Source organism: Dama dama, chromosome 23 (assembly GCF_033118175.1).
Source record: "Dama dama isolate Ldn47 chromosome 23, ASM3311817v1, whole genome shotgun sequence".
Taxonomy (NCBI): domain Eukaryota; kingdom Metazoa; phylum Chordata; class Mammalia; order Artiodactyla; family Cervidae; genus Dama; species Dama dama.
Genome location: NC_083703.1, coordinates 11,163,824 through 11,188,451, shown reverse-complemented (window position 1 = coordinate 11,188,451; position 24,628 = coordinate 11,163,824). Strand labels below are relative to the sequence as shown.

The window sequence follows — 24,628 nt, the reverse complement described above, 5'->3', positions numbered from 1 at the left end:
GTCAAATCAGTCTTAAAACACTGCTCGCATCTGATTCACAACCATCAGACAACCATTCTCTGTCTAATGAGAAAAGTCTAGAGTCTTTGGAGTAACACTCAAGGCTGACAATATCTGATTCCAACCACTCTCCTCAGGTTCACCACCCCTGTTCCACTCATGCTGCCAACTACAGGCATGACAATGCTTGGCTCTTCCTTATTTTCTGAGGCTTCCTTTAGCTTCCTTCCTCCTGCCTCAGTCCTGGAAGCAATGCTTTTCTCCACCTCTGTTCACACTTATACCTCCAGGCCAAGCTGAGGCACCATAACATCTGCTCCACCCAAATTTGAATGAATAATGTTTGCTTTGGTACCTTATGTTCACTGCCTTCTGAGTATGGACTTTAAGGACCTTTAAGCTTAGATCTGTATACTGGTTCCTCCACCCACACATTCATCAGGTATGTATTCTTGGAGAAATGACCTAATATTCCTGAGTTTCAAGTTCATCAGCCATAAAGTGAGATAATAATAGAGCCTCCTATAGAGAGTTGTTATAAGGATTAAATGAGATAATATAACATAAAACACTAGGACAGCTACTGAAACATCATTTAACACTAAGTATTAGCTATTATTACCATCAAATCCCACAGCCTAGTAACTTGTAAATTATCTGTTTTCCATAGGCCCACCTCCAGATCATAAATCCTACAAAGATAAAGAACATCTCCAGTGTTCTTTTGTGTTCCATGGCACCTAATCCAATTGCTTACACATTGGAATCAACAAAGAAATTTCTGCTGAATTAAATTTTTGTGGTTTTTGTTTTTATCTCATTTTGTATTAGCCAAACTGGAGAATTCTTAGTTTATACTTTCTAAGTGTTTCCTACATATCAGGACAGCATGTATTTAGAAGACTGTCTGTAAGTAACAGGACTCAGTTAAGATTTGCAACTTCCTAGCCAGATTTATTCAATATGACATTCCTCAAAGTGTTAATTATTAATGAAGATTAGAGATATAATAGCAGAAGTGGAAAATGCATTTAATTTGAAGTGTTACACAGGTAATTCTTGATGGCCACAGTTAAATTTCAAAGAAGCAAAATTTCTTCCAATCAGATTGTTAGAAACAATTGTGATTTTCTACATAATTTCTTTTTTTCATTCTTTCTATGAATATAATTTTAGGAGGAAGAATAGCTATTTCTTGGAAATGTGGTTTTCTAACCACATTCTAGAATTACCTAAATTCTACAAAGTAAACTCTTCACAGATTTTTTTCTAAACTTAATATATTAAAATACAATTTTATTTCCCAAAACTGCCTAAAATATCTAGAATCATCTCTATGACAATCTCAGAGTGGGATGGAAAAGACTATATTTTCTAGGGGAAAATAAAGGCTATGTCAAAGATCTCTCTGATTGCTCCCCTTGTATCCATTTGTCCTTCTGATAAACACTAGTTGGTAGCCTAATATGTGCAAGGCTTGTGTTTGGGGAAATAGAAAACACAAAAATAAATCAGACACTTAAATAAAACCTTATCTAGAAACTTATCAAGATTAAGGAAACTAAGACAGGCAGAGAAATTTGAATATATGATGCAGAGTAGTCATTGCCATTACAAGTGGCCAGAGGAGGGATAGATGCTTCTAGTCAAGACTACTGGGATGGGTTCTCAGAAAATGTGACCCCAGAGCTTATATTTGAAAATAGACTCTATTGATAGCATTGGGAGGATAAAATTACCATTCTTCTAGAGTTGGTAACACATGTGAAGTGCTTATACAGAAGGAACATTCAATAAATACTGGCTGTCATTGTCGTCATGTCATTATTATTACTACATTTACTACCTAACCATTTACTGGCCAACACTGTGGGCCAGAACCGTGGGAGGCTTTGGAGATACAAGATGACACTCCTCAAAGATCTCACAAAGAAGTGGGTGACACAGGAAAGCAAAGACAGAAAGCAAGGGAGCTGGAAGCCTTGTATGCAAATCCTGTCAGTCACTTTGTAAAAGGCTGCCCTGGAGGGGAGGGTAATTCCATGACATTTCTCACTCCCCTACTGGTGTAATGATTTCCACTTGAATTTTGTTTCAAGTCTGCTTCTGGAGTCGGGGAGGGGGTTGGGTATTCAAAGTAAGACAAGGTTAATGGAACTCAAGCAGAGGGAAATGCAGCTAAAAACACTTGGATGTGAACAGTCAAGATGCTTTGAAGGCAATAAAACTAGCTCTGAATGGCTGAAGGGAGAATTTACAGAACTATGGATAAAGTGATCTGTTCTACTATTGAAGGGCCTTCCCTGGTCCATGCTGAATATGGTAGTTAATTTTATGCATCAACATGACTGGATCATAGAGTGCCCAGACATTTGCTGAACACTATTCTGACAGTGTCTGGAAGGAGGATTCTGGATGAAATTAACATTTGAATCCGTAGACTGAGTAAAGCAGATTGTCCCTCCTAATCTGGATGGATCTCATCCAGTCTGTTAGGCTGACCCTCCCCCAAGTAAGAGGGGACTCTTTCTGCCAGACTACCTACCTCTGTGCTGAGACACTGAATATCTTGTGTCTTAGACCTCAAACTGGAACAAGGGCTTTTCCTGGATCTCAAGCCTGTCAGCATCTGGATTGAAACTACACTATTGACTCTCCTGGTTCTCAAGCTTGCCCACCACAGATCTTGGGACTTGTTAGCCTTCATAACTGTGGGAGCCATTTCTTTATAATACATCTCTTTCCATATCTATATTATTGGTTCTGTTTCTCTGAAGAATCTTGATTACTACATCAGGTTGAAGCTTTTAAAGTGCATCCTGAGAACCAAACAACTTTTAGCAGAGAAATGACATATCATCCCTTGAGTGATAACTTTTTTTTATGAGAGAAATTTACTTTAAAAATGCCTTCATATTTTGGTATTTGTGTTAAAATCAAGGAAGAGTACTATGGTCTGCAAAGCGCCTAATGTGCTGTTACTTATTAATGAAATCCACTTTAGTACAAGTACAACATTATTCTATATAATGTGCTCACTGGAGCCAGATTTATTCAACACATTTCTAGCAATATTTTTTTTTTTCAAACAAAAACTGGAACCAAAAGACAATGTATAAAAGAAGATGATAATCTATGTAGATGGGAGTCATGCCATTGAAACTTGGGAAGAAGTTAAGACATGAATGGAGCATGGGCAGAGAACTTTTTAACAGTTCTTCAAGCATCCTTCTTTGTTAGAGGACAAAAATAAAATAAAAGGTTCTCAGCCAAAGTGATACCATTTCAAAACAGAGAGCAATCCATCAGCTGGTATTATTCTGTGTGTTCAGAAATGCCAACTCCAGAAAATCTCCTTTCCTTCCTCTGCTAGGGCTTCCCTGGTAGCTCAGTTGGTGAAGAATCCACCTACAATGCGGGAGACCTGGGTTCAATCCCTGGGTTGGGAAGATCCCCTAGAGAAGGGAACCGCTACCCACTCCAGTATTCTGGCCTGGAGAATTCCATGGACTGTATAGTCCATGGGGTCGCAAAGAGTCAGACACGACTGAGCGACTTTCACTTCACTTCCTCTGCCAAGGGCACCCACAGACTAAGGCTCTTAAGGGACCTCTTTGATATGAATTTCATAATGGATACAATTTTTACTCACTTCACTGTCAGATTAACCTGTTGAATTCTTTACAGAAAGTACAAACATGACTAAAGTTCTTATTTAGATCAAATACAAGTATGAAAAACAACTAGTTTTCAGTAATACCTAGCTTTATACACTTCAGAAACTCCTTCATAAGGAAGCATTTAATTTACTTTCACGGCTATCTACTTTATCTTTTATGGGAGATTTAGTTAATATGAAATATTGTTGGCTTAAAGATATCTATCTTTGGAGAAGGCAAATAGTAACAAATGGTTCCACGCTTCCTTGAAAAACGAAGTATACCACAGGTTTTGCAATGACTTGAGGTTTGCCTCTTACTTCTCTACTTACCTAGAGTTCCCATAATTAATGAAGTCTTTCAGGGAAGTAAAAAGAAAACAAACAGACAAACTACAAAACCCCACAGAACTTCAGCCTAAAGTGCGGTCTCTGGACCAGCAGCGTCACTGTCATTATCATCTGATAATTTGTTAGAAATGCAAGTTCTTGGGTCCCATTAAAGATCAGAAGTTCTCGAGGAGGGACCCATCAAATCTGTGTTTTAATAAGCCCTCCAGGTGATGCTCATGTAAGGTGATATTCCAAAGTACTATTTGTGCACTGGAGGAGAATCTTTCAAAAGCAGTATCTGTCTCACTTTACATCCAAGCTAAGCTAACTTGGATGCCTAACCAATATTGATGCTGGTAAGGGCTGCCCAAACTATGTGGTTGCTGCGAGCAAGAGACAGGTCTTCTCCTTATAAGATAATATGTGCTTGAAATCATCCAAGGCATGGTTATCATGGTCCATGGCCAGGACCCTCAGATTGGCTGAGGGACATGTACATGGATGGATATGTACATGTCCAATGAAGCTCCAGCCTCATTCAAAGAGGCCTGTGGATTGCATGGAAAAGAAGTGTGTTACAAAGGAAAGTTACCCTCATGGACCATTAAGGCAGCCTCTCCGCTCCCAGGCAGGGGGTGGGTGGAGGTAGGGGGAGACGAACAACAGGCATGTGAAATAGATAATGCAACACTGTCGTCAAAACTTCAGGGACACCCCCGCATATGGGCAAGTCTGTAAAGCAGAACAATTGCAGTGATCTTCTCAGCTTTTATTTCATGTGCACCCAAGTCCTCTCTCCTAAGGCTTAATTTTCACACCACAGGCTTTTTATCTATCCTTTATTTTTGAAATAATTCATTATCCATGGCTTCTAGGAGCAATTTGCATTTGCAGAGAAAGGAGCTATCATTAGCAAGAACACAGTGCTCCAAACTTTTCAGGATTTCCATGAAGTAGGAAGGATTAAGGCATCCTCATGACTTCTTGGGAAACTTCACAAAGCAGAAACTGAAAGCAAGGAAAGACTGATAAAGATGAATTCCTCACAGAGTGAGTATCTTGCATTACTTTGAGAACTGGGGCCCCCTGGATCTAACAAATTGCTAAATTTACTTTATGCAAGGTCACTGAGGGGGCCAGGAGAGAGTTTTTTTAAAAAGTCAATTTTTTTTTTCCTCCTTCCCCCACCTGGTCATTGACCTAGAGGAGCACTCAAATCTCATTCATTTATAAATAAATCAATAAGTAAAAGGCATTGCTCAGAAAACTGCATGGTTCTGCTGTTTCTGGCTTGGCCAACTAGGTACATGATGGTACCAACCATTGAAATACGGGGTTCAGGAGGGGGGCGATGGGAAAGGGGAGACTTTGGATTTAGTTTTAGATGTGTTGAGTGAGAGATGCTGAGGGACTCTCGGCTGGAGATGGTCGTGTGCAGTGAGGATACAGAGAGAAGTGGAGACAGAATGGTCAATAGGATAAAGGATGCCCAGGCAGGTGACATAAAGGCTGCAAAGGGTCACGTGGGGTCATGTGATCAAATATTCACTGGTTTCAATAACCACACTCCACCCATCCAAGAGGTTTTGATAACCCCCACAAGGATAGCAGCTGTAGCTGGGTAGAGAGAACGGCATGATCACTGTGGACTGCAGAGTAAACAGCAAGTGAAGGAGACAGATGCCTCTTCAGAGATACTTGGCTGAGATCCCACTCCTGGGCATGCACCTGGACAAAACTATCATTCAAAAAGGGACATGCGGGAATGCAAACTAGTACAGCCACTATAGAGAACAGTATGGAGATTTCTGAAAAAACTGGAAATAGAACTGCCATATGACCCAGCAATCCCACTTCTGGGCATACACACTGAGGAAACCAGATCTGAGACACATGCACCCCAATGTTCATCACAGCACTGTTTATAATAGCCAGGACATGGAAGCAACCTAGATGCCCATCAGCAGACGAATGGATAAGGAAGCTGTGGTACATATACACCATGAAATATTACTCAGCCATTAAAAAGAATTCATTTGAATCAGTTCTAATGAGATGGATGAAACTGGAGCCCATTATACAGAGTGAAGTAAGCCAGAAAGATAAAGAACATTACAGCATACTAACACATATATACAGAATTTAGAAAGATGGTAACGATAACCCTATATGCAAAGCAGAAAAAGAGACACAGATGTACAGAACAGACTTTTGGACTCTGTGGGAGAAGGTGAGGGTGGGATGTTTCGAGAGAACAGCATGTATATTATCTATAGTGAAACAGATCACCAGCCCAGGTGGGATGCATGAGACAAGTGCTCGGGCCTGGTGCACTGGGAAGACCCAGAGGAATCGGGTGGAGAGGGAGGTGGGAGGGGGGATCGGGATGGGGAACACATGTAACTCCATGGCTGATTCATGTCAATGTGTGACAAAACCCACTGCAATGTTGTGAAGTAATTAGCCTCCAACTAATAAAAATAAATGAAAAAAAAAAAAAAAAGGGACACGCAACCCAAAGATCATAGCAGCAGCGTTTACAACAGCCAAGATATGGAAACAACCTCAATTTTCATCAACGGATGAATGAAACACTTGTGCTATGCTTAGTCATTCAGTCACATCTGACTCTTTGTGACCCTATGGACCATAGACTGCAAGGCTCCTCTGTCCATGGGCTTCTTTAGGCAAGAATAGTAGAGTGAGTTGCCATGCCCTCCACCAGGGGATCTTCCCAACCCAGGGATCGAACCCAGGTCTCCCGCATTGCAGGCAGGTCCCTTACCATCTGAGCCACCAGGGAAGCCCATAAATACTGGAGTGGGTAGCCTATCCCATCTCCAGGGGATCTTCCAGACTTAGGAATTGAACTGGGGGGGGGGGGTGGGTCTCCTGAATGAAATACTACACAGCCATAAAAAAGAATGAGATAATGCCATTTGCAGCCACATGGACAGACCAAGAGAAAGGTAGATACCATACGATATCACTTACATATGGAATCTAAAATATGACACAAATGAATTTATCTGAAATACAAACAGACTCACAGACCTAGGAAAGAGACTTGTGGTTGCCAAAAGGAAGGAGAAGAGTGGGAGGGATGGAGTGAGAATGTGGCATTAGTAGATGCAAACTATTATATATCGAATGGATAGACAACAAGGCCCTCTGAATAGCACAGGGAACTATATTCAACATCCTATAATAAAGAATATGAAAAATAATATATGTATATGCATAACTAAATCACTCTGCGGTACAGCAGAAATGAACACAACTTTGTAAATCAATTACCTTTCAATAAAATAAATTTAAAAAGAAGATGTGGCTGAGGGCACAAGTCAGGTCTATACATATGGTGTCACGGAGGCTGGAGGATTTTCACCTACCCTATTGTTTATCTTTATTCTTACTTCTGTGTCTTATTAGAAATTATTTCATTTATACACTACTCTCAGAAGTTATTGTTACTTTCTCCACATCTGCCTCAATGTTTTCGACTACACAGCAGAAACCAGTCTTCCCAGGACGTTTGAGGAGTCTTTCTAAAGCACCTTGTGGGGTTTTTTGTAAAGATGCCTACAGCACCCGCCCTTCTGCCAGCAGCATTTTGTCTGCCCTTTTATCAGAACTCCCTAATGAGATCAAACTCTGCTTAGTCAAGGCTTGTGTCCTCAGGTCTTTATTTGTTCTGCTGTTTATCAGCATTTGCTACACACACTGCACATTCTTCCCCTTTGAAGAGACCGATTGCTTTCTGTCCAGGCCTGCTGCTTGTTCCTGCATTCAGGTTGCTTGGTTACAGCAACACTTCACTGGATTTTCATTGAAGGCAAAATGTGTTTGTAGCTTTTGAGGCCCATCAAGTGGAAATGGTTAGCACCCCATTTCCTAAGAAGGCAGTCAACTCATTTACACACATTATAGAAAGCAGGTCTTGTATAATGCTAAGCATCAATGCGACCCTCACATGAAAAGTGTACAAATGAGCACAAAAGGGCCAAGTCCCTGTAAATATTCATAATTGAAGAAAACTTTGAATTCTTTCACTCTGTAGAGTTTTCTATGCACCGAATGTGCCATTTTAAATAAAAACAGTGTGCAATTCAGAGTGGGTCAACAGTTTGCTTGAGTTCCCTTTACGTATTCAAAGACAACTGATGGATTAGTTTACTGGTGCTGCTGTAAAAAATTTCTACATACTTAGTGCCTTACAACAATGCAAAATTACTATGTTACAGTTCTATGGATGAGAAGTCAGGCGTGGACCTAACTGGGTTAAATGAGGTGTTGGCAGGGCTGCAATCCTTTCTGCGGGCTCTAGAGGAGGATCTGTATCTTCAACCTTGCAGCTGCTAGAGGCCACGCACGTTGCTCAGCTCGTGGCCCCCTCTGCATCACAAAAGCTAGCAAGGCTGTATCTCTCTGAACTTTCTTCCACGGTCCTGTCTCACGCAGACTCTCTTCTTTCTGTCTCCTTCTCCCAGTTTTTAAGGACCCTTGTGATTACATTGGCCTACTCAGATAAGCCAGGATAACATCCCTATTTTAAGATCAGCTAATCAGCAGCCCTGATTTCATTTGCAATCTTATCTCCCCTCTGCAATGTTAACGTATTTACAGATTCTGGGGTTGAAGGTATCTTTGGGGGGTTTAAGGCGTCATTCCTCCTCCCACATCTAGTAAATCAGGAAGCAGATGGCTTTGCATCCAAAATATCTGAGGAGTAGAATCAAGAATGATTCCATTTAGACATAGAGATTTCCTATGGGATCAAGTACCCAGGCTTAAAATCAAGGTCTTTTCTGAATTTTTAATTTTCAACTTCATTCTCTTGTATAAAAAGTTTCCTCTTTGCTTTCTTTTTTTCAGTCTTCATTCTTTTCTTTCATCTCCCCCTCCTCCCTTCTTTCCATTCTCTACCCTCCTGTTTTTCACATTTCCTTTCATCTTTCTTTTGTCCTTATGCCTACCTTTCCTCATTGTTTTGGTCATAAAAGAAAAATAGCTAACTAACATCACAAAGACAGATGACTAACTGGGGAGCTACTTGCAACATACATTTGAAAAGATTAATAGCTTTAATATACAAATTGTTCTTACAAATCAATAAGGATAAATATGCAGTAGTATAAATGTGCAAAAGATACGGTTAGCCATCTCACATAGGACATTTAGAGCTATAATAAACAACTGAAAAAGGGATTAGCTATACTACTAATAAAAGAAATGCACTTTGTTATCCATTAATTAGCTTAATTCATGTATAAAATTGATAACATGAGACTGTATACCACTTGGAAGAGTAAGGAAATAGTAAACTCTTAAATACTGCTTATGAGAATATAAATTCTGTGCAATGGACTGAATGTTTGTGCTCCCCCAAAATTCATATTTTGAAATCCTAGCCCCCAGTGAGATGGTATTAGGAGTTAAGACTTTGGGAGATAATTACCTATGAAGGTGGCGCTCTCATGAAGGGGATTAATGCCCTTATAACAGGAACTCCAGAGAGCTCTCATTCCACCACAGGAGGATACAGTGAGGAAATAGCCACCTGCCACTCAGAAGTGGATCCTCACCAGAACCAGACCATGCCGGCACTGTGGTCTCACGATTTCAGCCTCCAGAGCTGTGAGCGACAGATTTCTGTTGTTTATGAGCCTCCTGTTTACAGATTTTTGTTACATTAGCCTGAAAGGCTGTTCAGCGTGAGGTGTCAATGTTCACATTTTTGACTCTGGATATGGTGACTCCTGAAGTACATGTCACTCACTCACAGGCTTGTAAACACAAAGGCCAATTTGACGATTACTATCAGAAGCATCTTGATTTTTTTATGCATTTTGAAAAAGTAATACTCCTTCTAGAAAAATATTCTAAAAATTGTGGATATATGCCAATGTTTACCCATAAAGACGTGCTTCTGTAAGTGTCATTCATCAACAAATAAAGAATAATTTGCAATGATATTTTCACAGTTCAACAATATGATTTTGGGTAAACACTGGGTTCATTAAGATTATGTTACAGAAGAATATATAATGACATGAAAATGTTCATGATTTGTGGTATGTGACACATTGTGAGTTATAAGACGGTACTTTTGCTTGTTTTCATTTTGCATTTTAAAAGATTAAAGTATAAACAATGAAATCCAATTCATTTCTGAACTATAGGATAAAACATTATTTGTATTTTTTTCTTTTGGATTCTCTACTTTTTTTTTTTTTTTTACTACAAATCTGTGCTACTTTTATATTACAGTAAGAAGTTTTATATATTATTTTCTAGAAGCTGTATATATTTTAAAACATGGTCCAATCACTGAAATGCCTCCTTTTAAAATTATAAGAAGTAAACAGGCATATTTTAAATGTATAATCCTTGGTGTAGACATCTCTCTGAATATTCATTTACATTGTTATTCATTCTATTTGGAAATGTCCCATTACCGTTTGTGCACACGACAAAAGTGAAGCGTGGAAAGATTAAACAACCTACACAAAGTCCCACAGTTCTGAGGTGGCTGTCTCAGGAACAGAAACTGACTGTGATGACAAGCCTAGAGGTTTTCTTTCAACAAGCACATGGCTTTGACTACGTACCAAGCTCTTCACTAGTTATTAGTTAGGTTTTTCAGATCTTCACCATGCCTATCACCACCAGGGCCTTCAAACTTGGCCTTCTGACCACTGTGTTGATATGGCAAGAGTAAAGAAAACCTTTAGCAGATCATGGTGCCCAGTTCACTGACGTTCTTGGAAAACAGATGACTGGGGAGCAGATAAGAAGAGGAAGGAAAAGGATATATGGAAATTCCCTGTGGCTGGAGGCATGTTTAGTGCTTCAGAAACTCCAGCACTATTACAACAAATAGATAACATATAGCTTTCTTAGCAGAAAGTCTAGCTTTGGACAACTGCCCACATTTTCAGAATTGTTATGGGAAGAAGTGTTGCATAGCAGGAAGGATTTGAGGTCAGAAATAGCCATCTACATGATTTGGGGCAATCGGCTGAGCTTTCTTCAGTGTCCTGTTCATTGCTATCCCCCCCAAAATCAGCTGATGAACCTATGCCATAGAGTTCTTGTTGGAAGGCCAGTCTCTAGTTAGGAATGAAATAACCCTTCTTAATCCCTCTAAAAGGCTTACTTTCAGGCCCAACTAGCTATTGCATGATGACGAGTGTCAACATTTCTGAGTCAAGGATCCACACGTTTGATAGAAGCATTTTACTTATTTCCCCTGATTCTCTCATCTGAACTGCCCTTCTTCCTCTGTCTCTTACATAACATTTGACATCACATCTCTGCTCCTGCTCATCCTTTTCTTTTTTGGCTGTGCCACACAGCTTGAGGGATCTTAGTTCCTCACCAAGGATTGAACCCATGTTCTCAGCCATGAAAGAGCGAATCCTAACCCCTGGACCACCAGGGAATTCCCTTCTGTTCATCTCTTAAAGCTCACTGCAGGTACTAGAATCTTCATGAAACTTAGCTTAACCACTCTGGTCCTCATATGTATTTGTCTCCGAATTCCTGGTACTATGACTGTATCAGTGCTATACTTGATTATTTGTTGATATTGCCTTCCAACTGTTCTGTATAATACTTGCCACTTCAGGATCTCATGAGAACTGTATTTTAAATGCAATAGTGATCAAAGTCTTGGGCACATAGAAGGCATATAATACTGATGGTGTACGAGAAAAACGTATGAGTGAGAAGGGAGAGGAAAAAGAGGTTGGGCGAATACAGTCAAACCCTTGGTATCTGAAGGAGACTGGTTCTAGGAATCTTAGGCAGATACCCAAATACAGGGATGCACAAGTCCTTTGTACAAAATTGCATATTACTTGCATATAACCTATGCTTGTCCTCTCATATACTTTAAATCATTCCTAGAATACTGATTATACCTAATACCATGTAAATGCTTGGCATGTAGCAAATTCACATTTTGCTTTGAAAGACTTGCTAAAAATTTTTTAAAAGTATATTTTAAAAAAGGTTGGTTGAATCTATAGATATGAAAGCTGTGAATATGAAGGGCTGACTGTACCTTTTTCTTCTTAGCTTTGGGAGAATAGATTCAGGTATAAATTTTAAAAAATCATGTCCATTTGTCAGAGGATATAATTTTAGAAAGATATTTTTAGAGAAATACTCTTCCCTTATGACAAAAAATAAATGAAAAGAAGTGCCATTCCTTTATCTAGATTAGGATTTCTAAAAAAAAAAAAAAAAGCCCTTTTACTTGAGTGAAAAGTGAAAGTCACTCAGTCGTGTCCGACTCTTTGCAACCCCATGGATTGTGTATAGTCCATGGAATTTCCAGGCCAGAATACTGGAGTGGGTAGCCTTTCCCTTCTCTACAGGATCTTCCCGACCCAGGGATCAAACCCAGGTTTCCTGCATTGCAGGTGGATTCTTTACCAGTTGAGCCACAAGAGAAACCCAAGAATACTGCAGTGGGTAGCCTATCCCTTTTCCAATGGATTTTGCTGACCCAGGGATCAAACCAGGGCCTCCTGCATAGCAGGTGGATTCTTTCCCAACTGAGATATCTGTTTTATCTTTAAAGGTCATGGTAGCTTTTTGTTAGTTTAATAAACACCTACTATATATATTTTGAAATTTTCCAGATTATGGAAGTACAACAGAATATCAGAAATGGTCTTGATTCTCTCCAAATTTACCTTTCTATTGATGAGACAAGACAAAGGTTAAAAAAGAAATCATAACATAAAAAATTCAGCTGGAGACAAATTGTAAGAATGTATATAATTTAGACAGAGATAAATGACAGAAACACAGTCAGGAAAATTAATGAAAGATGTATTTGTATTAATACAATTTAATTTATGTTTGGAAGTCTATAAGGAGGTTGAAATAACTGGAACCTGATTGAGAAGATTCTTGACTTGTGTTTAGAAATTAAGAGGCATATGTTAAAAGGTATGACAATTCTCATCAAAATCTATATTTGGGGTTTTCTTTATGATGATCTTTTTGTAAGAATGGAAAAAAGCATGAAACCTAAATATGTCTGCATATTCAAATAAAATAAATTAATAATATATCTGTCAAATTTTTAAATAAAACCTATGTAATTTAGGCAACCATTGTCATCTGTTTAATTTTTAGCAGGTTGCCAATGTAGAGTTCTCAAACCTGACTTATGCTTTGACTTTTTCATTCAAATGATTTTGCATTATATCCAACAAAGAAAAATTTATGTTTAAGGGCAGAAATCATCTCCAGTAAAATTCATAATTTATAAACATTCATAATTCTATGTCTATTAATTGTATCTACTCATAACTTTATACAGGTCATACATGTGTTTCTATATGTGTATATTAATACAAATATATTTCTCAAACTCATTTTTAAGGCATTGAATACTTTTGCAGCTTTATAAAGTTTATCATTATCATACTGTACTTGGAAATGCCTCCGAAATATATTAGTGGGTCAAATGGTTCATTATTTTGCTATGTCTATCAAAAAGAGAGTGAAAATTTCAGCCTCTTTTTTATTTGATTTTCTTAAATAGTTTTCAAATCACACTTAAACACAAATGAAATTTTCTGTCTAAAGCAAATCTTCCTCTTAGAGACAAGTGGCAGGTTTGAGAAGAATACAACTTCATCTTAGAATAATTTTCCTATTTTATTAATTTTCTCAGCTACTTACTATTAGGAGGATACATATTTAATTATAGTTAACTCTGCATAAGTCAACATGAATATTGTGTATAAGCTATATAAATATCCTACTTGGAAGAAAAATTAGACAAATCTAATCACTTTCAGGGTCAAACTATAAGGAACATATGAATAAATTTTTTTAGTCATAGTCACTTTCTTTGTGAATGAGTCAACTAAGTTTGGATACTGGTAGGGGATTGAAGATCTCTAATATCAAATATATTTGTGAGCTCACAAGGTAATATTGTCAATGAATGGTCACTAACCCAATGGTCATTGACAAAAGTGAAACTTTTAGCCAAAGAAATCATAACTTTTGCTTGAGGTATGTAGAGAGACTAACTGGTGAATTTGTTCTTCTTTGTTCTGCCTATTTGCTTCACCTCTACCCTTATTCATTCAGTTCAGTTCAGTTGCTCAGTCATGTCCCACTCTTTGTGACCCCATGAATCACAGCACTCCAGGCATCCCTGTCCATCACCAATGCCCGGAGTTTACTCAAACTCATGCCCATCGAGTTGGTGATGCCACCCAGCCATCTCATCCTCTGTCGTCCCCTTCTCCTCCTGCCCCCAATCCCTCCCAGCATCAGGGTCTTTGCCAATGAGTCAACGCTTCACATGAGGTGGCCAAAGTATTGGACTTTCAGCTTCAGCATCAGTCCTTTCAATGAACACCCAGGACTGATCTCCTTTAGGATGGACTGGTTGGATCTCCTTGCAGTCCAAGGGACTAAGAGCCTTCTCCAACACCACAGTTTAAAAGCATTAATTTTTTCTCACTCAAGCTTTCTTCTCTGTTCAACTCTCACATCCATACATGACCACTGGAAAAACCATAGCCTTGACTAGATGGACCTTTGTTCGCAAAGTAATGTCTCTGCTTTTTAATATGTTATATAGGCTGGTCATAACTTTTCTCCCAAGGAGTAAGCATCTTTTAATTTCATGGCTGCAATCACCATCTGCAGTGATTTTGGAGCCCCCAAAAATAAAGTCAGCTGCTATTTGCACTCTTTCCACATCTATTTGCCATGAAGTGATGGGACCAGATGCCATGATCTTAGTTTTCTGAATGTTGAGCTTTAAGCCAACTTTTTCACTCTCCTCTTTCACTTTCATCAAGAGGCTTTTTAGTTCCTCTTCACTTTCTGCCATAAGGGTGGTATCATCTGCATATCTGAAGTTATTGATATTTCTCCCAGCAATCTTGATTCCAGCTTGTGCTTCATCCAGCCCAGCATGTCTCATGATGTACTCTGCATATAAGTTAAATAAGCAGGGTGGCAATATACAGCCTTGACCTACTCCTTTTCCTATTTGGAACCAGTCTGTTGTTCCATGTCCAGTTCTAACTGTTGCTTCCTGACCTGCATATAGGTTTCTCAAGAGTCAGGTCAGGTGATCTGGTATTCCCATCTCTTTCAGAATTTTCCACAGTTTATTGTGATCCACACAGTCAGAGGCTTTGGCATAGTCAATAAAGCAGAAATAGATGTTTTTCTGGAACGCTCTTGCTTTTTTGATGATCCAGCAGATATTGACAATTTGATTTCTGGTTCCTCTGCCTTTTCTAAAACCAGCTTAAACATCTGGAAGTTCACGGTTCATGTATTGCTGAAGCCTGGCTTGGAGAATTTTGAGCATTACTTTACTAGCGTGTGAGATGAGTGCAATTGTGCGGTGGTTTGAGCATTCTTTGGGATTGCCTTTCTTTGGGATTGGAATGAAGAGTTCCAAAGAAGAGCAAGGAGAGATAAGAAAGCCTTCCTCAGTGATCAATGTAAAGAAATAGAGGAAAACCACAGAACGGGAAAGACTAGAAATCTCTTAAAAAAATTAGAGACACCAAGAAAACATTTCATGCAAAGATGGACACATAAAGGACAGAAATGGTATGGACCTAACAGAAGCAGAAGATATTAAGAAGAGGTGGCAAGAATACACAGAAGAACTGTACAAAAAAGATCTTCACAACTGAGATAATCACGATGGTGTGATCACTCACTTAGAGCCAGACATCCTGGAATGTGAAGTCAAGTGGGCCTTAGAAAGCATTGCTACAAACAAAGCTAGTGGAGGTGATGGAATTCCAGTTGAGCTATTTCAAATCCTGAAAGATGATGCTGTGAAAGTGCTGCACTCAATATGCCAGCAAATATGGAAAACTCAGCAGTGGCCACAGGACTGGAAAAGTTCAGATTTCATTCCAATCCCAAAGAAAGGCAACATCAAAGAATGCTCAAACTACCGCACAATTGCACTCACTTATTCACTAGGTGTATAAAAACTACATAACAGTTAACCACACTTTCTGAGATTATTACATTAGATCTCCTAGGTGGCAATAATGAGCAATATCAGGAGTGGGCTGGCGCTGGAAGAACCAGGCCATTGGGCTGGTGGCAGCAGAAACACACACAAAGAAATATGTGGGTCCAGAGTGAATGGGGAGAAGGCAGACCCAGAAGACTAGACCAGGAGATGGTTATGAATCTAGGGAGTCAAAGATCAGGGTGAAGGCAGAGGTTCAAAATCCAGCTAAGTTTGGGTAAGGTATTAGCAAGTAGAAATAAACCCGATCCAAAGGCAAAGCCTGCTGTGGTGGCCTGAATTTTAAGAGAGAGACGGTCACAGTAGAGCAGTTTCTCAGCTTCTGCCCTGTTGACATCTGTGGTCAGAAAAGTCTTTGCTGTGAGGTTCTTGTGCATTACAGGACGTTGAGTTCCATGCCTGGCATTGACTCGCTGGTTGCCAGTAGCACTTCCCTTCCTCTAGTTGTAACAAAAATGTCTCCAATTGTTCTCGGAAGGGCAAAATCACCACTATTTGGGAAACCCTACAGTAAAGAAATTTGACTTTCCCTCCAAAAAAAGGGAAGGTGGTGACTTGATCCTATCTTTCAAGTTTCTAATATGAGGATTCTTTGATCCAATCTCAAAACTGAGAATTGGACATTCTTATTATGAAGAAAATTAATGTCCTTAAATTCTCTGTTAGGACTTAAGGGTACAATAAAAAAAAATCGACTCCCACATTCAAAATCAGAACTTGGGTTTTTATGCTTTGTTTTTTATATTCACTGAAAACTACACAAAATAAATCCTACCCACTGAAAAATCCAAACCTTTTATGTAAAGAACAAAGAAATTTCAGACTTGAATCATACAAATATTACTTGCTGTAGGCTATGAAATGACACATGTAACTATAAATTATTTGCAACTAAAGTGTATGATAATTCCATAAGCTGCCACACCAGACTGCTAACAAATACTCCCAGAAAGAAAAAGTCACGTGTGCTTCACCCACAGAGACATAAAACTGTTCAAAAAAAACCTGTTGCTGGTTTCTTTCCTCCAAAGTTCCTAATGCATTTCCCTAATGGGCTCTATTAAGGGCTAAATGTGTCCCCCCAACACTCATATTTTGAAGCCCTAACAATCTGTCTAACAAGTCCATCCTAAAGGAAATCAGTCCTGAATATTCATTGGAAGGACAGATGCTGAAGCTGAAGCTCCAGTACTGTGGCCACCTGATGCAAAGAACTGACTCATTTGAAAATATCCTGATGCTGGGAAAGATTGAAGGCGGGAGGAGAAGGGGATGACAGAGGATGAGATGGTTGGATGGCATCACCAACTCAATGGACATGAATTTGAGTAAGCTCCAGGAGTTGGTGATGGACAGGGAAGCCTGGTGTGCTGCAGTCCATGGGGTCGCATAGAGTCAGACACGACTGAGCATCTGAACTGAACTATCTGTGACTGCTTGGAGATAGGGTTTTAAAGAAGTAATTAAATTAAAATGAATTTACCAGGATGGACACTGATCCAGTATGAATGATGTCCCTATAAGAAGAGGAGACTGAAACAAAGACACGCAGAGGGAAGACCGCATGAAGTCAAAGGACAAAGATGACCATCAACAAGCCAAGGAGAGAGGCTGGCGAATAAACCAGCCTTTCCTACACCGTGATTCTGAACTTCTAGTCTTCAGAATTGTGAAAAAATAAATTTCAGTTGTTTGAGCCATTCAGTTTGTGATGCTCTATTATGGCAACCCTGATAAACTAATACAGATACTTTTCCATCTTCTCCCATGATCCCTTTGACTTCCTAGTGACCACTTATCTACAGAAAATTGTACCACACTACCTGGATGAGTTAGATGGAATTTGATTTTGAAATCTATAATAAGGTACCAACTTGACTCTAATTAGAGTGGTTTCATGAGGAAAAATTCAGATATTAGAAGGAAGAGAAGCCTAGCAGATTTGAAAAGTTATGAGAATCAGATGAAATCAGGGAGACTTTCTCGATGCTCCAGATGCCTCTTAGGATTTGACCCCAGCCTTCTCAGAAGGCCCTGTTATTACTTGTGCAATGACAGATACCATTCTCAGTTTTAAAATATAGCTCTGTTACTCCCTAGCTGTATGTCTCACTTTTCTGAAGTGTGCATAATTTCCACATCGAAAAAGCAGGGCTGCTATCATGCTGACTTTCTCAGAGTTATCATGAGGAATTAACTGATTTAATCTATGTATCTTATGACTGATAGAAAGCAATCCATAAGGTTAGCTATTATGCCTGTTACTAACATCAAGCAGTAGTTATGTATGTGTTGTATCCTTATTATGATCATTTCTAGTCTAACTTCTATTGTTTTCTCATTCATTTTGTCTTACTCTCCATTATGAAATTTAAAGACATGGGACTACAGTATCCCCAAACACAGAGATCTTGTTTAATATAAAAATGACTTTCCCCCCTAAACTATGATCATTATTGCATTGAGAAGGGTTAAGAAGACTAGCTAGATAATCTGAAGTCAGTCTAGGGAGTATGTGCAAGTCAGAAAAATTATATTCCAGTCAAAGATAGTACGGTCATGAATTAACCATAAATTCAAATTATGGACAGATAATGTATATCATCTATATTAGCAGTCACATATTCCATTAGAAGTCACTTTTATTTCATATTTCATATTTAGAATTTACAAATGGCTGACGCCTCAGCATTGCAGAAATACTGAACAATATTGGAGGATTTTGACATTTAGTTTAAAAATGTACTTACTATTATAAATATGTAATAGAAATAATTTCATGAGCACGGCGTGATTCAAGGCACTGATGTGAAACTGAGAATGATTTTATTATTATTTCACTCACTTGAGTGCTAAGATGCATTTTGGATTTATTTAAAGTAGCAATTTTCAAACAATAATTCATTTGCATAGTTATTAATACATTCTAGACCACTAAAACTGTCCCATTTTTTAAAACTTGTAATGTGATTTTTGGCTTTGCATCACTGGAAACACCTGCTGATGGATAGATTTGTTTTAATAGCAATGCATTATATTTGTACAATTATTTTTTTCCTCATATGTTAGGGTGAAAGCAAGTTTTCATTTTCAGAGGTTTAAAAATAAATATGATGTCATTATTGCCAAACATATCAAGGAATCCAAAATTTATAAAATCTTATAAATTATGCTGTGGTGTTAACAAGACATTTACAATCACATACCATAGCAAGTTGCATTTTTTACCTGAATGGACATTTTCTTTTAAGAAGACTTTAAAATACAGAAATCTGCTCACTGTGATTATACAGGAAATAAACAGAGAAGATGGAACAAGGAGATTGAAACAGAAAGAAGCCATGAGATTATGGAGAGAAGAATTTATTAAATTCAACTCATATCATCAACTACTTATTAAACAGCTATCATGTACTTTATATGCTGGAAATACTGAGTTGCTTGAAAAAATGAATACAAGTGAAACAAGGAGGGGAAGGAGGAGGAGGAGGAGGAAAAAGAGAAAAAAGATCACAACCCTGATCTTCTTCATCACATGGGAGTCTCTCTGGATTGATGTTATGTTCCAGGTAGGGGGATATTGTAAAGTCCCAAATGAAATACACTTAGCAGGTTCACCTTCCAATTATAACATTAGGGAGGACTTCAAATCAACCAGGAGAACTTAGCCCATCTTGATCATCTGCACAGAATGGAACATCTCCAGCATTTTCTGTAGCTGTTCCGTAGGTAGGCAACCGATCCTGATCTGAGGGTAGACAGGGCATCCTCTCTATCATGAGGTTCTGAGAGGTTGCTTAAGAGGGTGGCAGATATCAGCAGCCTTCATTCACAACTTCCTACCTGCCAGAATCACTAGTTAGATGAAAGACCATATGAGATGGACCTCAAAAAAGACTTTCTGAAAGGCACGTGCCACAGTGTTCATTATTCAGTTCAGTCACTCAGTCATGCCCAACTCTTTGTGACCCCATGGACTGCAGCACGCCAGGCTTCCCTGTCGATCACCATCTCCCAGAGCTTGCGCAAACTCATGTCTATTGAGTCTTTGATGCCATCCAATCATCTCATCCTCTATCATTCCTTTCTCCTCCCCAATGTCAGGATTTTTTCCAATGAGTCAGTTCTTTGCATCAGGTGACCAAAGTACTGGGGCTTCAGCTTCAGCATCAGTCCTTCCAATGGATATTCAGGACCGATTTCCTTTAGGATTGACTGGTTTGATCTCCTTGCAGTCTAAGAGACTGTCAAGAGTCTTCCCCAACACCACAGTTCAAAAGTATCAATTCTTTGGCATTCAGCTTTCTTTATGGTCCAACTCTCACATCTATACATGACTACTGGGAAAACCATAGCTTTGACCATATGGACCTTTGTTGGTAAAGTAATGTCTCTGTTTTTTAATATGCTATGTTTGTTGTAGCTTTTCTTCCAAGGAGCAAGTGTCTTTTAACTTCATGACTGCAGTCACCATTTACAGTGATTTTGGAACCCAAGAAAATAAGGTCTGTCCCTGTTTCCATTGCTTCCCCATCTATTTGCCAGGAAGTGGTGGGACGACATGCCATGATCTTAGTTTTTTGAATGTTGAGTTTTAAGCCAGCTTTCTCACTCTCCTCTTTCACTTTCATCAAGAGGCTCTTTAGTTCTTCTGCTTTCTGCCATCAGGCTGGTGTCATCTACGTATCTGAGGTTATTGGTATTTCTCCTGGCAATCTTGATTCCAGCTTGTGTTTCACCTAGCCTGGCATTTCACATGATGTACTCTGCTTAGAAGTTAAATAAGCAGGGTGACAATATACAGCCTTGATGTACTCCTTTCCCAATTTGGAATCAGTCCATTGTTCCACATCCGGTTCTAACTATTGCTTCTTGACCTGCATATAGCTTTCTCAGGAGGCAGGTAAGGTGGTCCAGTATTCCAAACCCTTTAAGCATTTTCCACAGTTTGTTGTAATCCACACAGCCAAAGGCTTTAGCATAGTCAATGAAGCAGAAGTGGATGTTTTTTGGGAATTCTCTTGCTTTTTCTATGATCCAAAGGATGTTGGCAATTTGATGACTGGTTCCTCTACCTTTCCCAAATCCAGTTTGAACAGCTGGAAGTTCTCAGTTCACAAACTATTGAAGCCTAGCTTGGAGAATTTTGAGCATTACTTTGCTAGCATGTGAGATGAGTGCAATTGTGCAGTAGTTTGAACATTCTTTGGTATTGCCTTTCTTTAGAATTGAAATGAAAACTGACCTTTTCTAGTCCTGTGGCCACTGATGGGTTTTCCAAATTTGCTGGCATATTGAATGCAGCACTTTAACAGCATCATCTTTTAGGATTTGAAATAGCTCAACTGGAATTCCATCACCTCCACTAGCTTTCTTTGTAGTGGTGCTTCCTAAGGCCCACTTGACTTCACACTCTGGAATGTCTGGCTCTAGGTGAGTGATAATGTGATCATTAAGATCTCTTTTGTGTAGTTTTTCTGTGTTTTCTTGCCACCTCTTCTTAATATCTTCTATTTCTGGTTAGGTCCATACCATTTCTGTCCTTTATTGTGCCCACTTTGCATGAAATGCTCCCTTGATAGTTCTAATTTTCTTGACGACATCTCTAGTTTATCCCTTTCTGATTTTTCCCTCTATTTTTTTGCACTGATCACTTAAGAAGACTTTCTTATCTCCCCTTGTTATTCTTTGGAACTCTCATGGTAGTTTGAAATTACCTGGGAGCCGTTCTGTACCATGGCTGAAAAAAGTGCATGGGGCACCGGGACATAGTAGAACTATAAAAATAGTAAAGTATTCACAGACTGGAAGAGGGATAGTGGGCGTGATATTCAAATGAATCAAGTACAGTTAATGGCACATCCAATGGATGTAAATCATTTACTCAAGGTTCTTTAATAATCATGAGGTTTCTCCTACTTTCTAAAAAGAAGTGTGAGATAAGATGAGTGCCTACCTTTTTCAGATTGCCCTAGAAAGGAATGCTCTCTCCATTGCAATTTGGAGTGAGAAAACTGGGGAGAAGAGGGATGGAATGCAGTAATAATCTGAATTGTGACTACAAATATTAACGGGTTTCATACAACTTCTAACATGTTTAACATGGTGATGTGTGCACAGACCTGGACAACTTATGAGTGTGGGGAAGAAATCACAGGACATGAAATTTAGGGCAAGAGAAAATACTGTTCGGTCCAGACCCTCATTTTTGATGTGAGGGGCTGAGACTCAGGAGATGAACCAACTTTCCCAGGACAACACAGTGACCTCACAGGAGCAAGAGGCATATAGCCTGGATTTCCTGTCAACTCCTTTAGGCCTTCACAATGAGGTACCATTACACGCCAGTCAGGATGGCTGCTATCCAAAAGTCTACAAGCAATAAATGCTGGAGAGGGTGTGGAGAAAAGGGAACCCTCTTACACTGTTGGTGGGAATGCAAATTAGTACAGCCACTATGGAGAACAGTGTGGAGATTTCTTAAAAAACTGGAAATAGAACTGCCATATGACCCAGCAATCCCGCTCCTGGGCATACACACTGAGGAAACTAGATCTGAAAGAGACACATGCACCCCAGTGTTCATCACAGCACTGTTTATGATAGCCAGGACATGGAAGCAACCTAGATGCCCATCAGCAGACGACTGAATAAGGAAGCTATGGTACATAAACACAATGGAATATTACTCAGCCATTAAAAAGAATTCATTTGGATCAGTTCTAATGAGATGGATGAAACTGGAGCCCATTATACAGAGTGAAGTAAGCCAGAAAGATAGAGACCAATACAGTATACTAACGCATATATATGGAATTTTAAAAGATGGTAACGATAACCCTATATGCAAAACAGAAAAAGAGCCATAGATGTACAGAACAGACTTTTAGACTCTGTGGGAGAAGGCGAGGGTGGGATGTTCTGAGAGAACAGCATCGAAACAAGTATACTATCAAGGGTGAAACAGATCACCAGCCCAGGTTGGATGCATGAGGCAAGTGCTCAGGGCTGGTGCACTGGGAAGACCCAGAGGGATGGGATGGGGAGGGAGGTGGGAGGGGGGATCGCTATGGGGAACACATGTAAATCCATGGCTGATTCATGTCAATGTATGGCAAAAATCACTACAATACTGTAAAGTAATTAGCCTCCAACTAATAAAAATAAATGGAAAAAAAAAAAAGTAAAACACAAGTTGTCAGACGTGACTGGTGTATGGAAATCACACTTGAAAGACTATTTATGATGCAAAATAAGGTAGTAGAACTACAAGTGATGCCCTCACTTTTTCAACTTACAATTTCAAAGGAAACAAACTGCTTTACTCACCTGCCGGGAAAAACTCGCCCATTTTCTTTTTGTAGATTTTGAAGTCGACTTCTAGGAAGACACAGAAGATGATCCGATCCACCTAGAGGCAAACAATAGATACCTAAAGTGAGAGGAAATATGGCAAATGCATTCCCAGAACATGGTCTTGGAACAAAAAATAAACAAAAGACCCTCTCGCAGATTCTTGGTGCTATATTGCTAACTATATGAGAGTACCAAGTGAAGTGCACACAGGTGAGTGTGTGTGTGTGTTTGTGAATGCACTCTCTATGTAAATAAACCCATGGGCAATTTGGTGGAAAGATGTTGTATAAATCAAATAAGAAACAATAAATGACAATAAGCCACTTTGCAGCAAGCTATAAATAAGATCTGAGATTCCACCAGGATACCTAGACTTTTATGTTCTATTAAACAGCCACACGAGAGGTGTAGAGCGGAATGACAATAAAGTATGTCAGTAAACAGAGAGCTCTTTGTCCTACCCTTGTTAAACAAATATATTTATCAAAACTGTTAGTATTTGAACATGACCTAAAAAGCTTCACACAGTATAATTTGCATGCAGTCACTTGCTTTAGCTTTACATACTTGGAAATGCAGCAGAAATAAACTATAATTAGTTGACAGTACATGAGGCCAATATAACTAATCTGGTAGGTTATTACTGAATAAGGAAATGCCACTTCAGAAGTGAAATGTTCACACAGTCCCTTTTTTCTATTTTGAGAGCTTCTGCATGTAAGGAGTTTCTCTGAGACATTCCTAGAGTAATTGGTACCAGAGAAGAGAGATGGGATACACCTAACAGCTCAGGGATATCTGATATTAAATCAGTGACTCAATTTCGTGTCTTGAAAACTAACACCCCCTTTGTTCCTTTATTTTAACAATGTACAAAAAGTTAAAAATTACTCCATTCATCAAATTGCAACTGGCAATTGAACAGAACATCAGGAGGGAACAGAAGTGGGGTGTGTGTGTGAAATGACAGGAAAAAACCCAAAAGGATTTCATCCACCCAACCTCTCAGCCCTCCCAGCCTGTAGGGGACAGAGTCACATGAGCCAAGTCCCAGAGTTCCTAGGAGGAGAGTGATCTACATGACTGAGAGGGGAGAGAGAGGATTAGGACACGAAGAATCACCAGGGTTCTCTGAGCTGATGGAGACTCAGAGATGTGGCTTCCTGATCCCTGCACAAGGCTAGACCCCCAGCTAAGTGGACTGCCTCCTGGGCAGTCACTGGACTTTA

The 24,628-nt window shown here is 39.2% G+C and overlaps 1 protein-coding gene across 1 annotated transcript in view; it reads right to left on the bottom strand.

Moving 5' to 3' along the window:
- The window catches only part of LOC133044568 (ADP-ribose glycohydrolase MACROD2-like), a 900,047-nt gene that overhangs the window by 184,892 nt on the left and 690,527 nt on the right, over positions 1-24,628 (bottom strand). The window contains exon 4 of the mRNA XM_061125972.1: positions 23,373-23,454. Coding sequence (XP_060981955.1) covers positions 23,373-23,394 — 22 coding nt within the window. The 5' untranslated portion in view covers positions 23,395-23,454. The remainder of the gene's footprint in view (positions 1-23,372; positions 23,455-24,628) is intronic.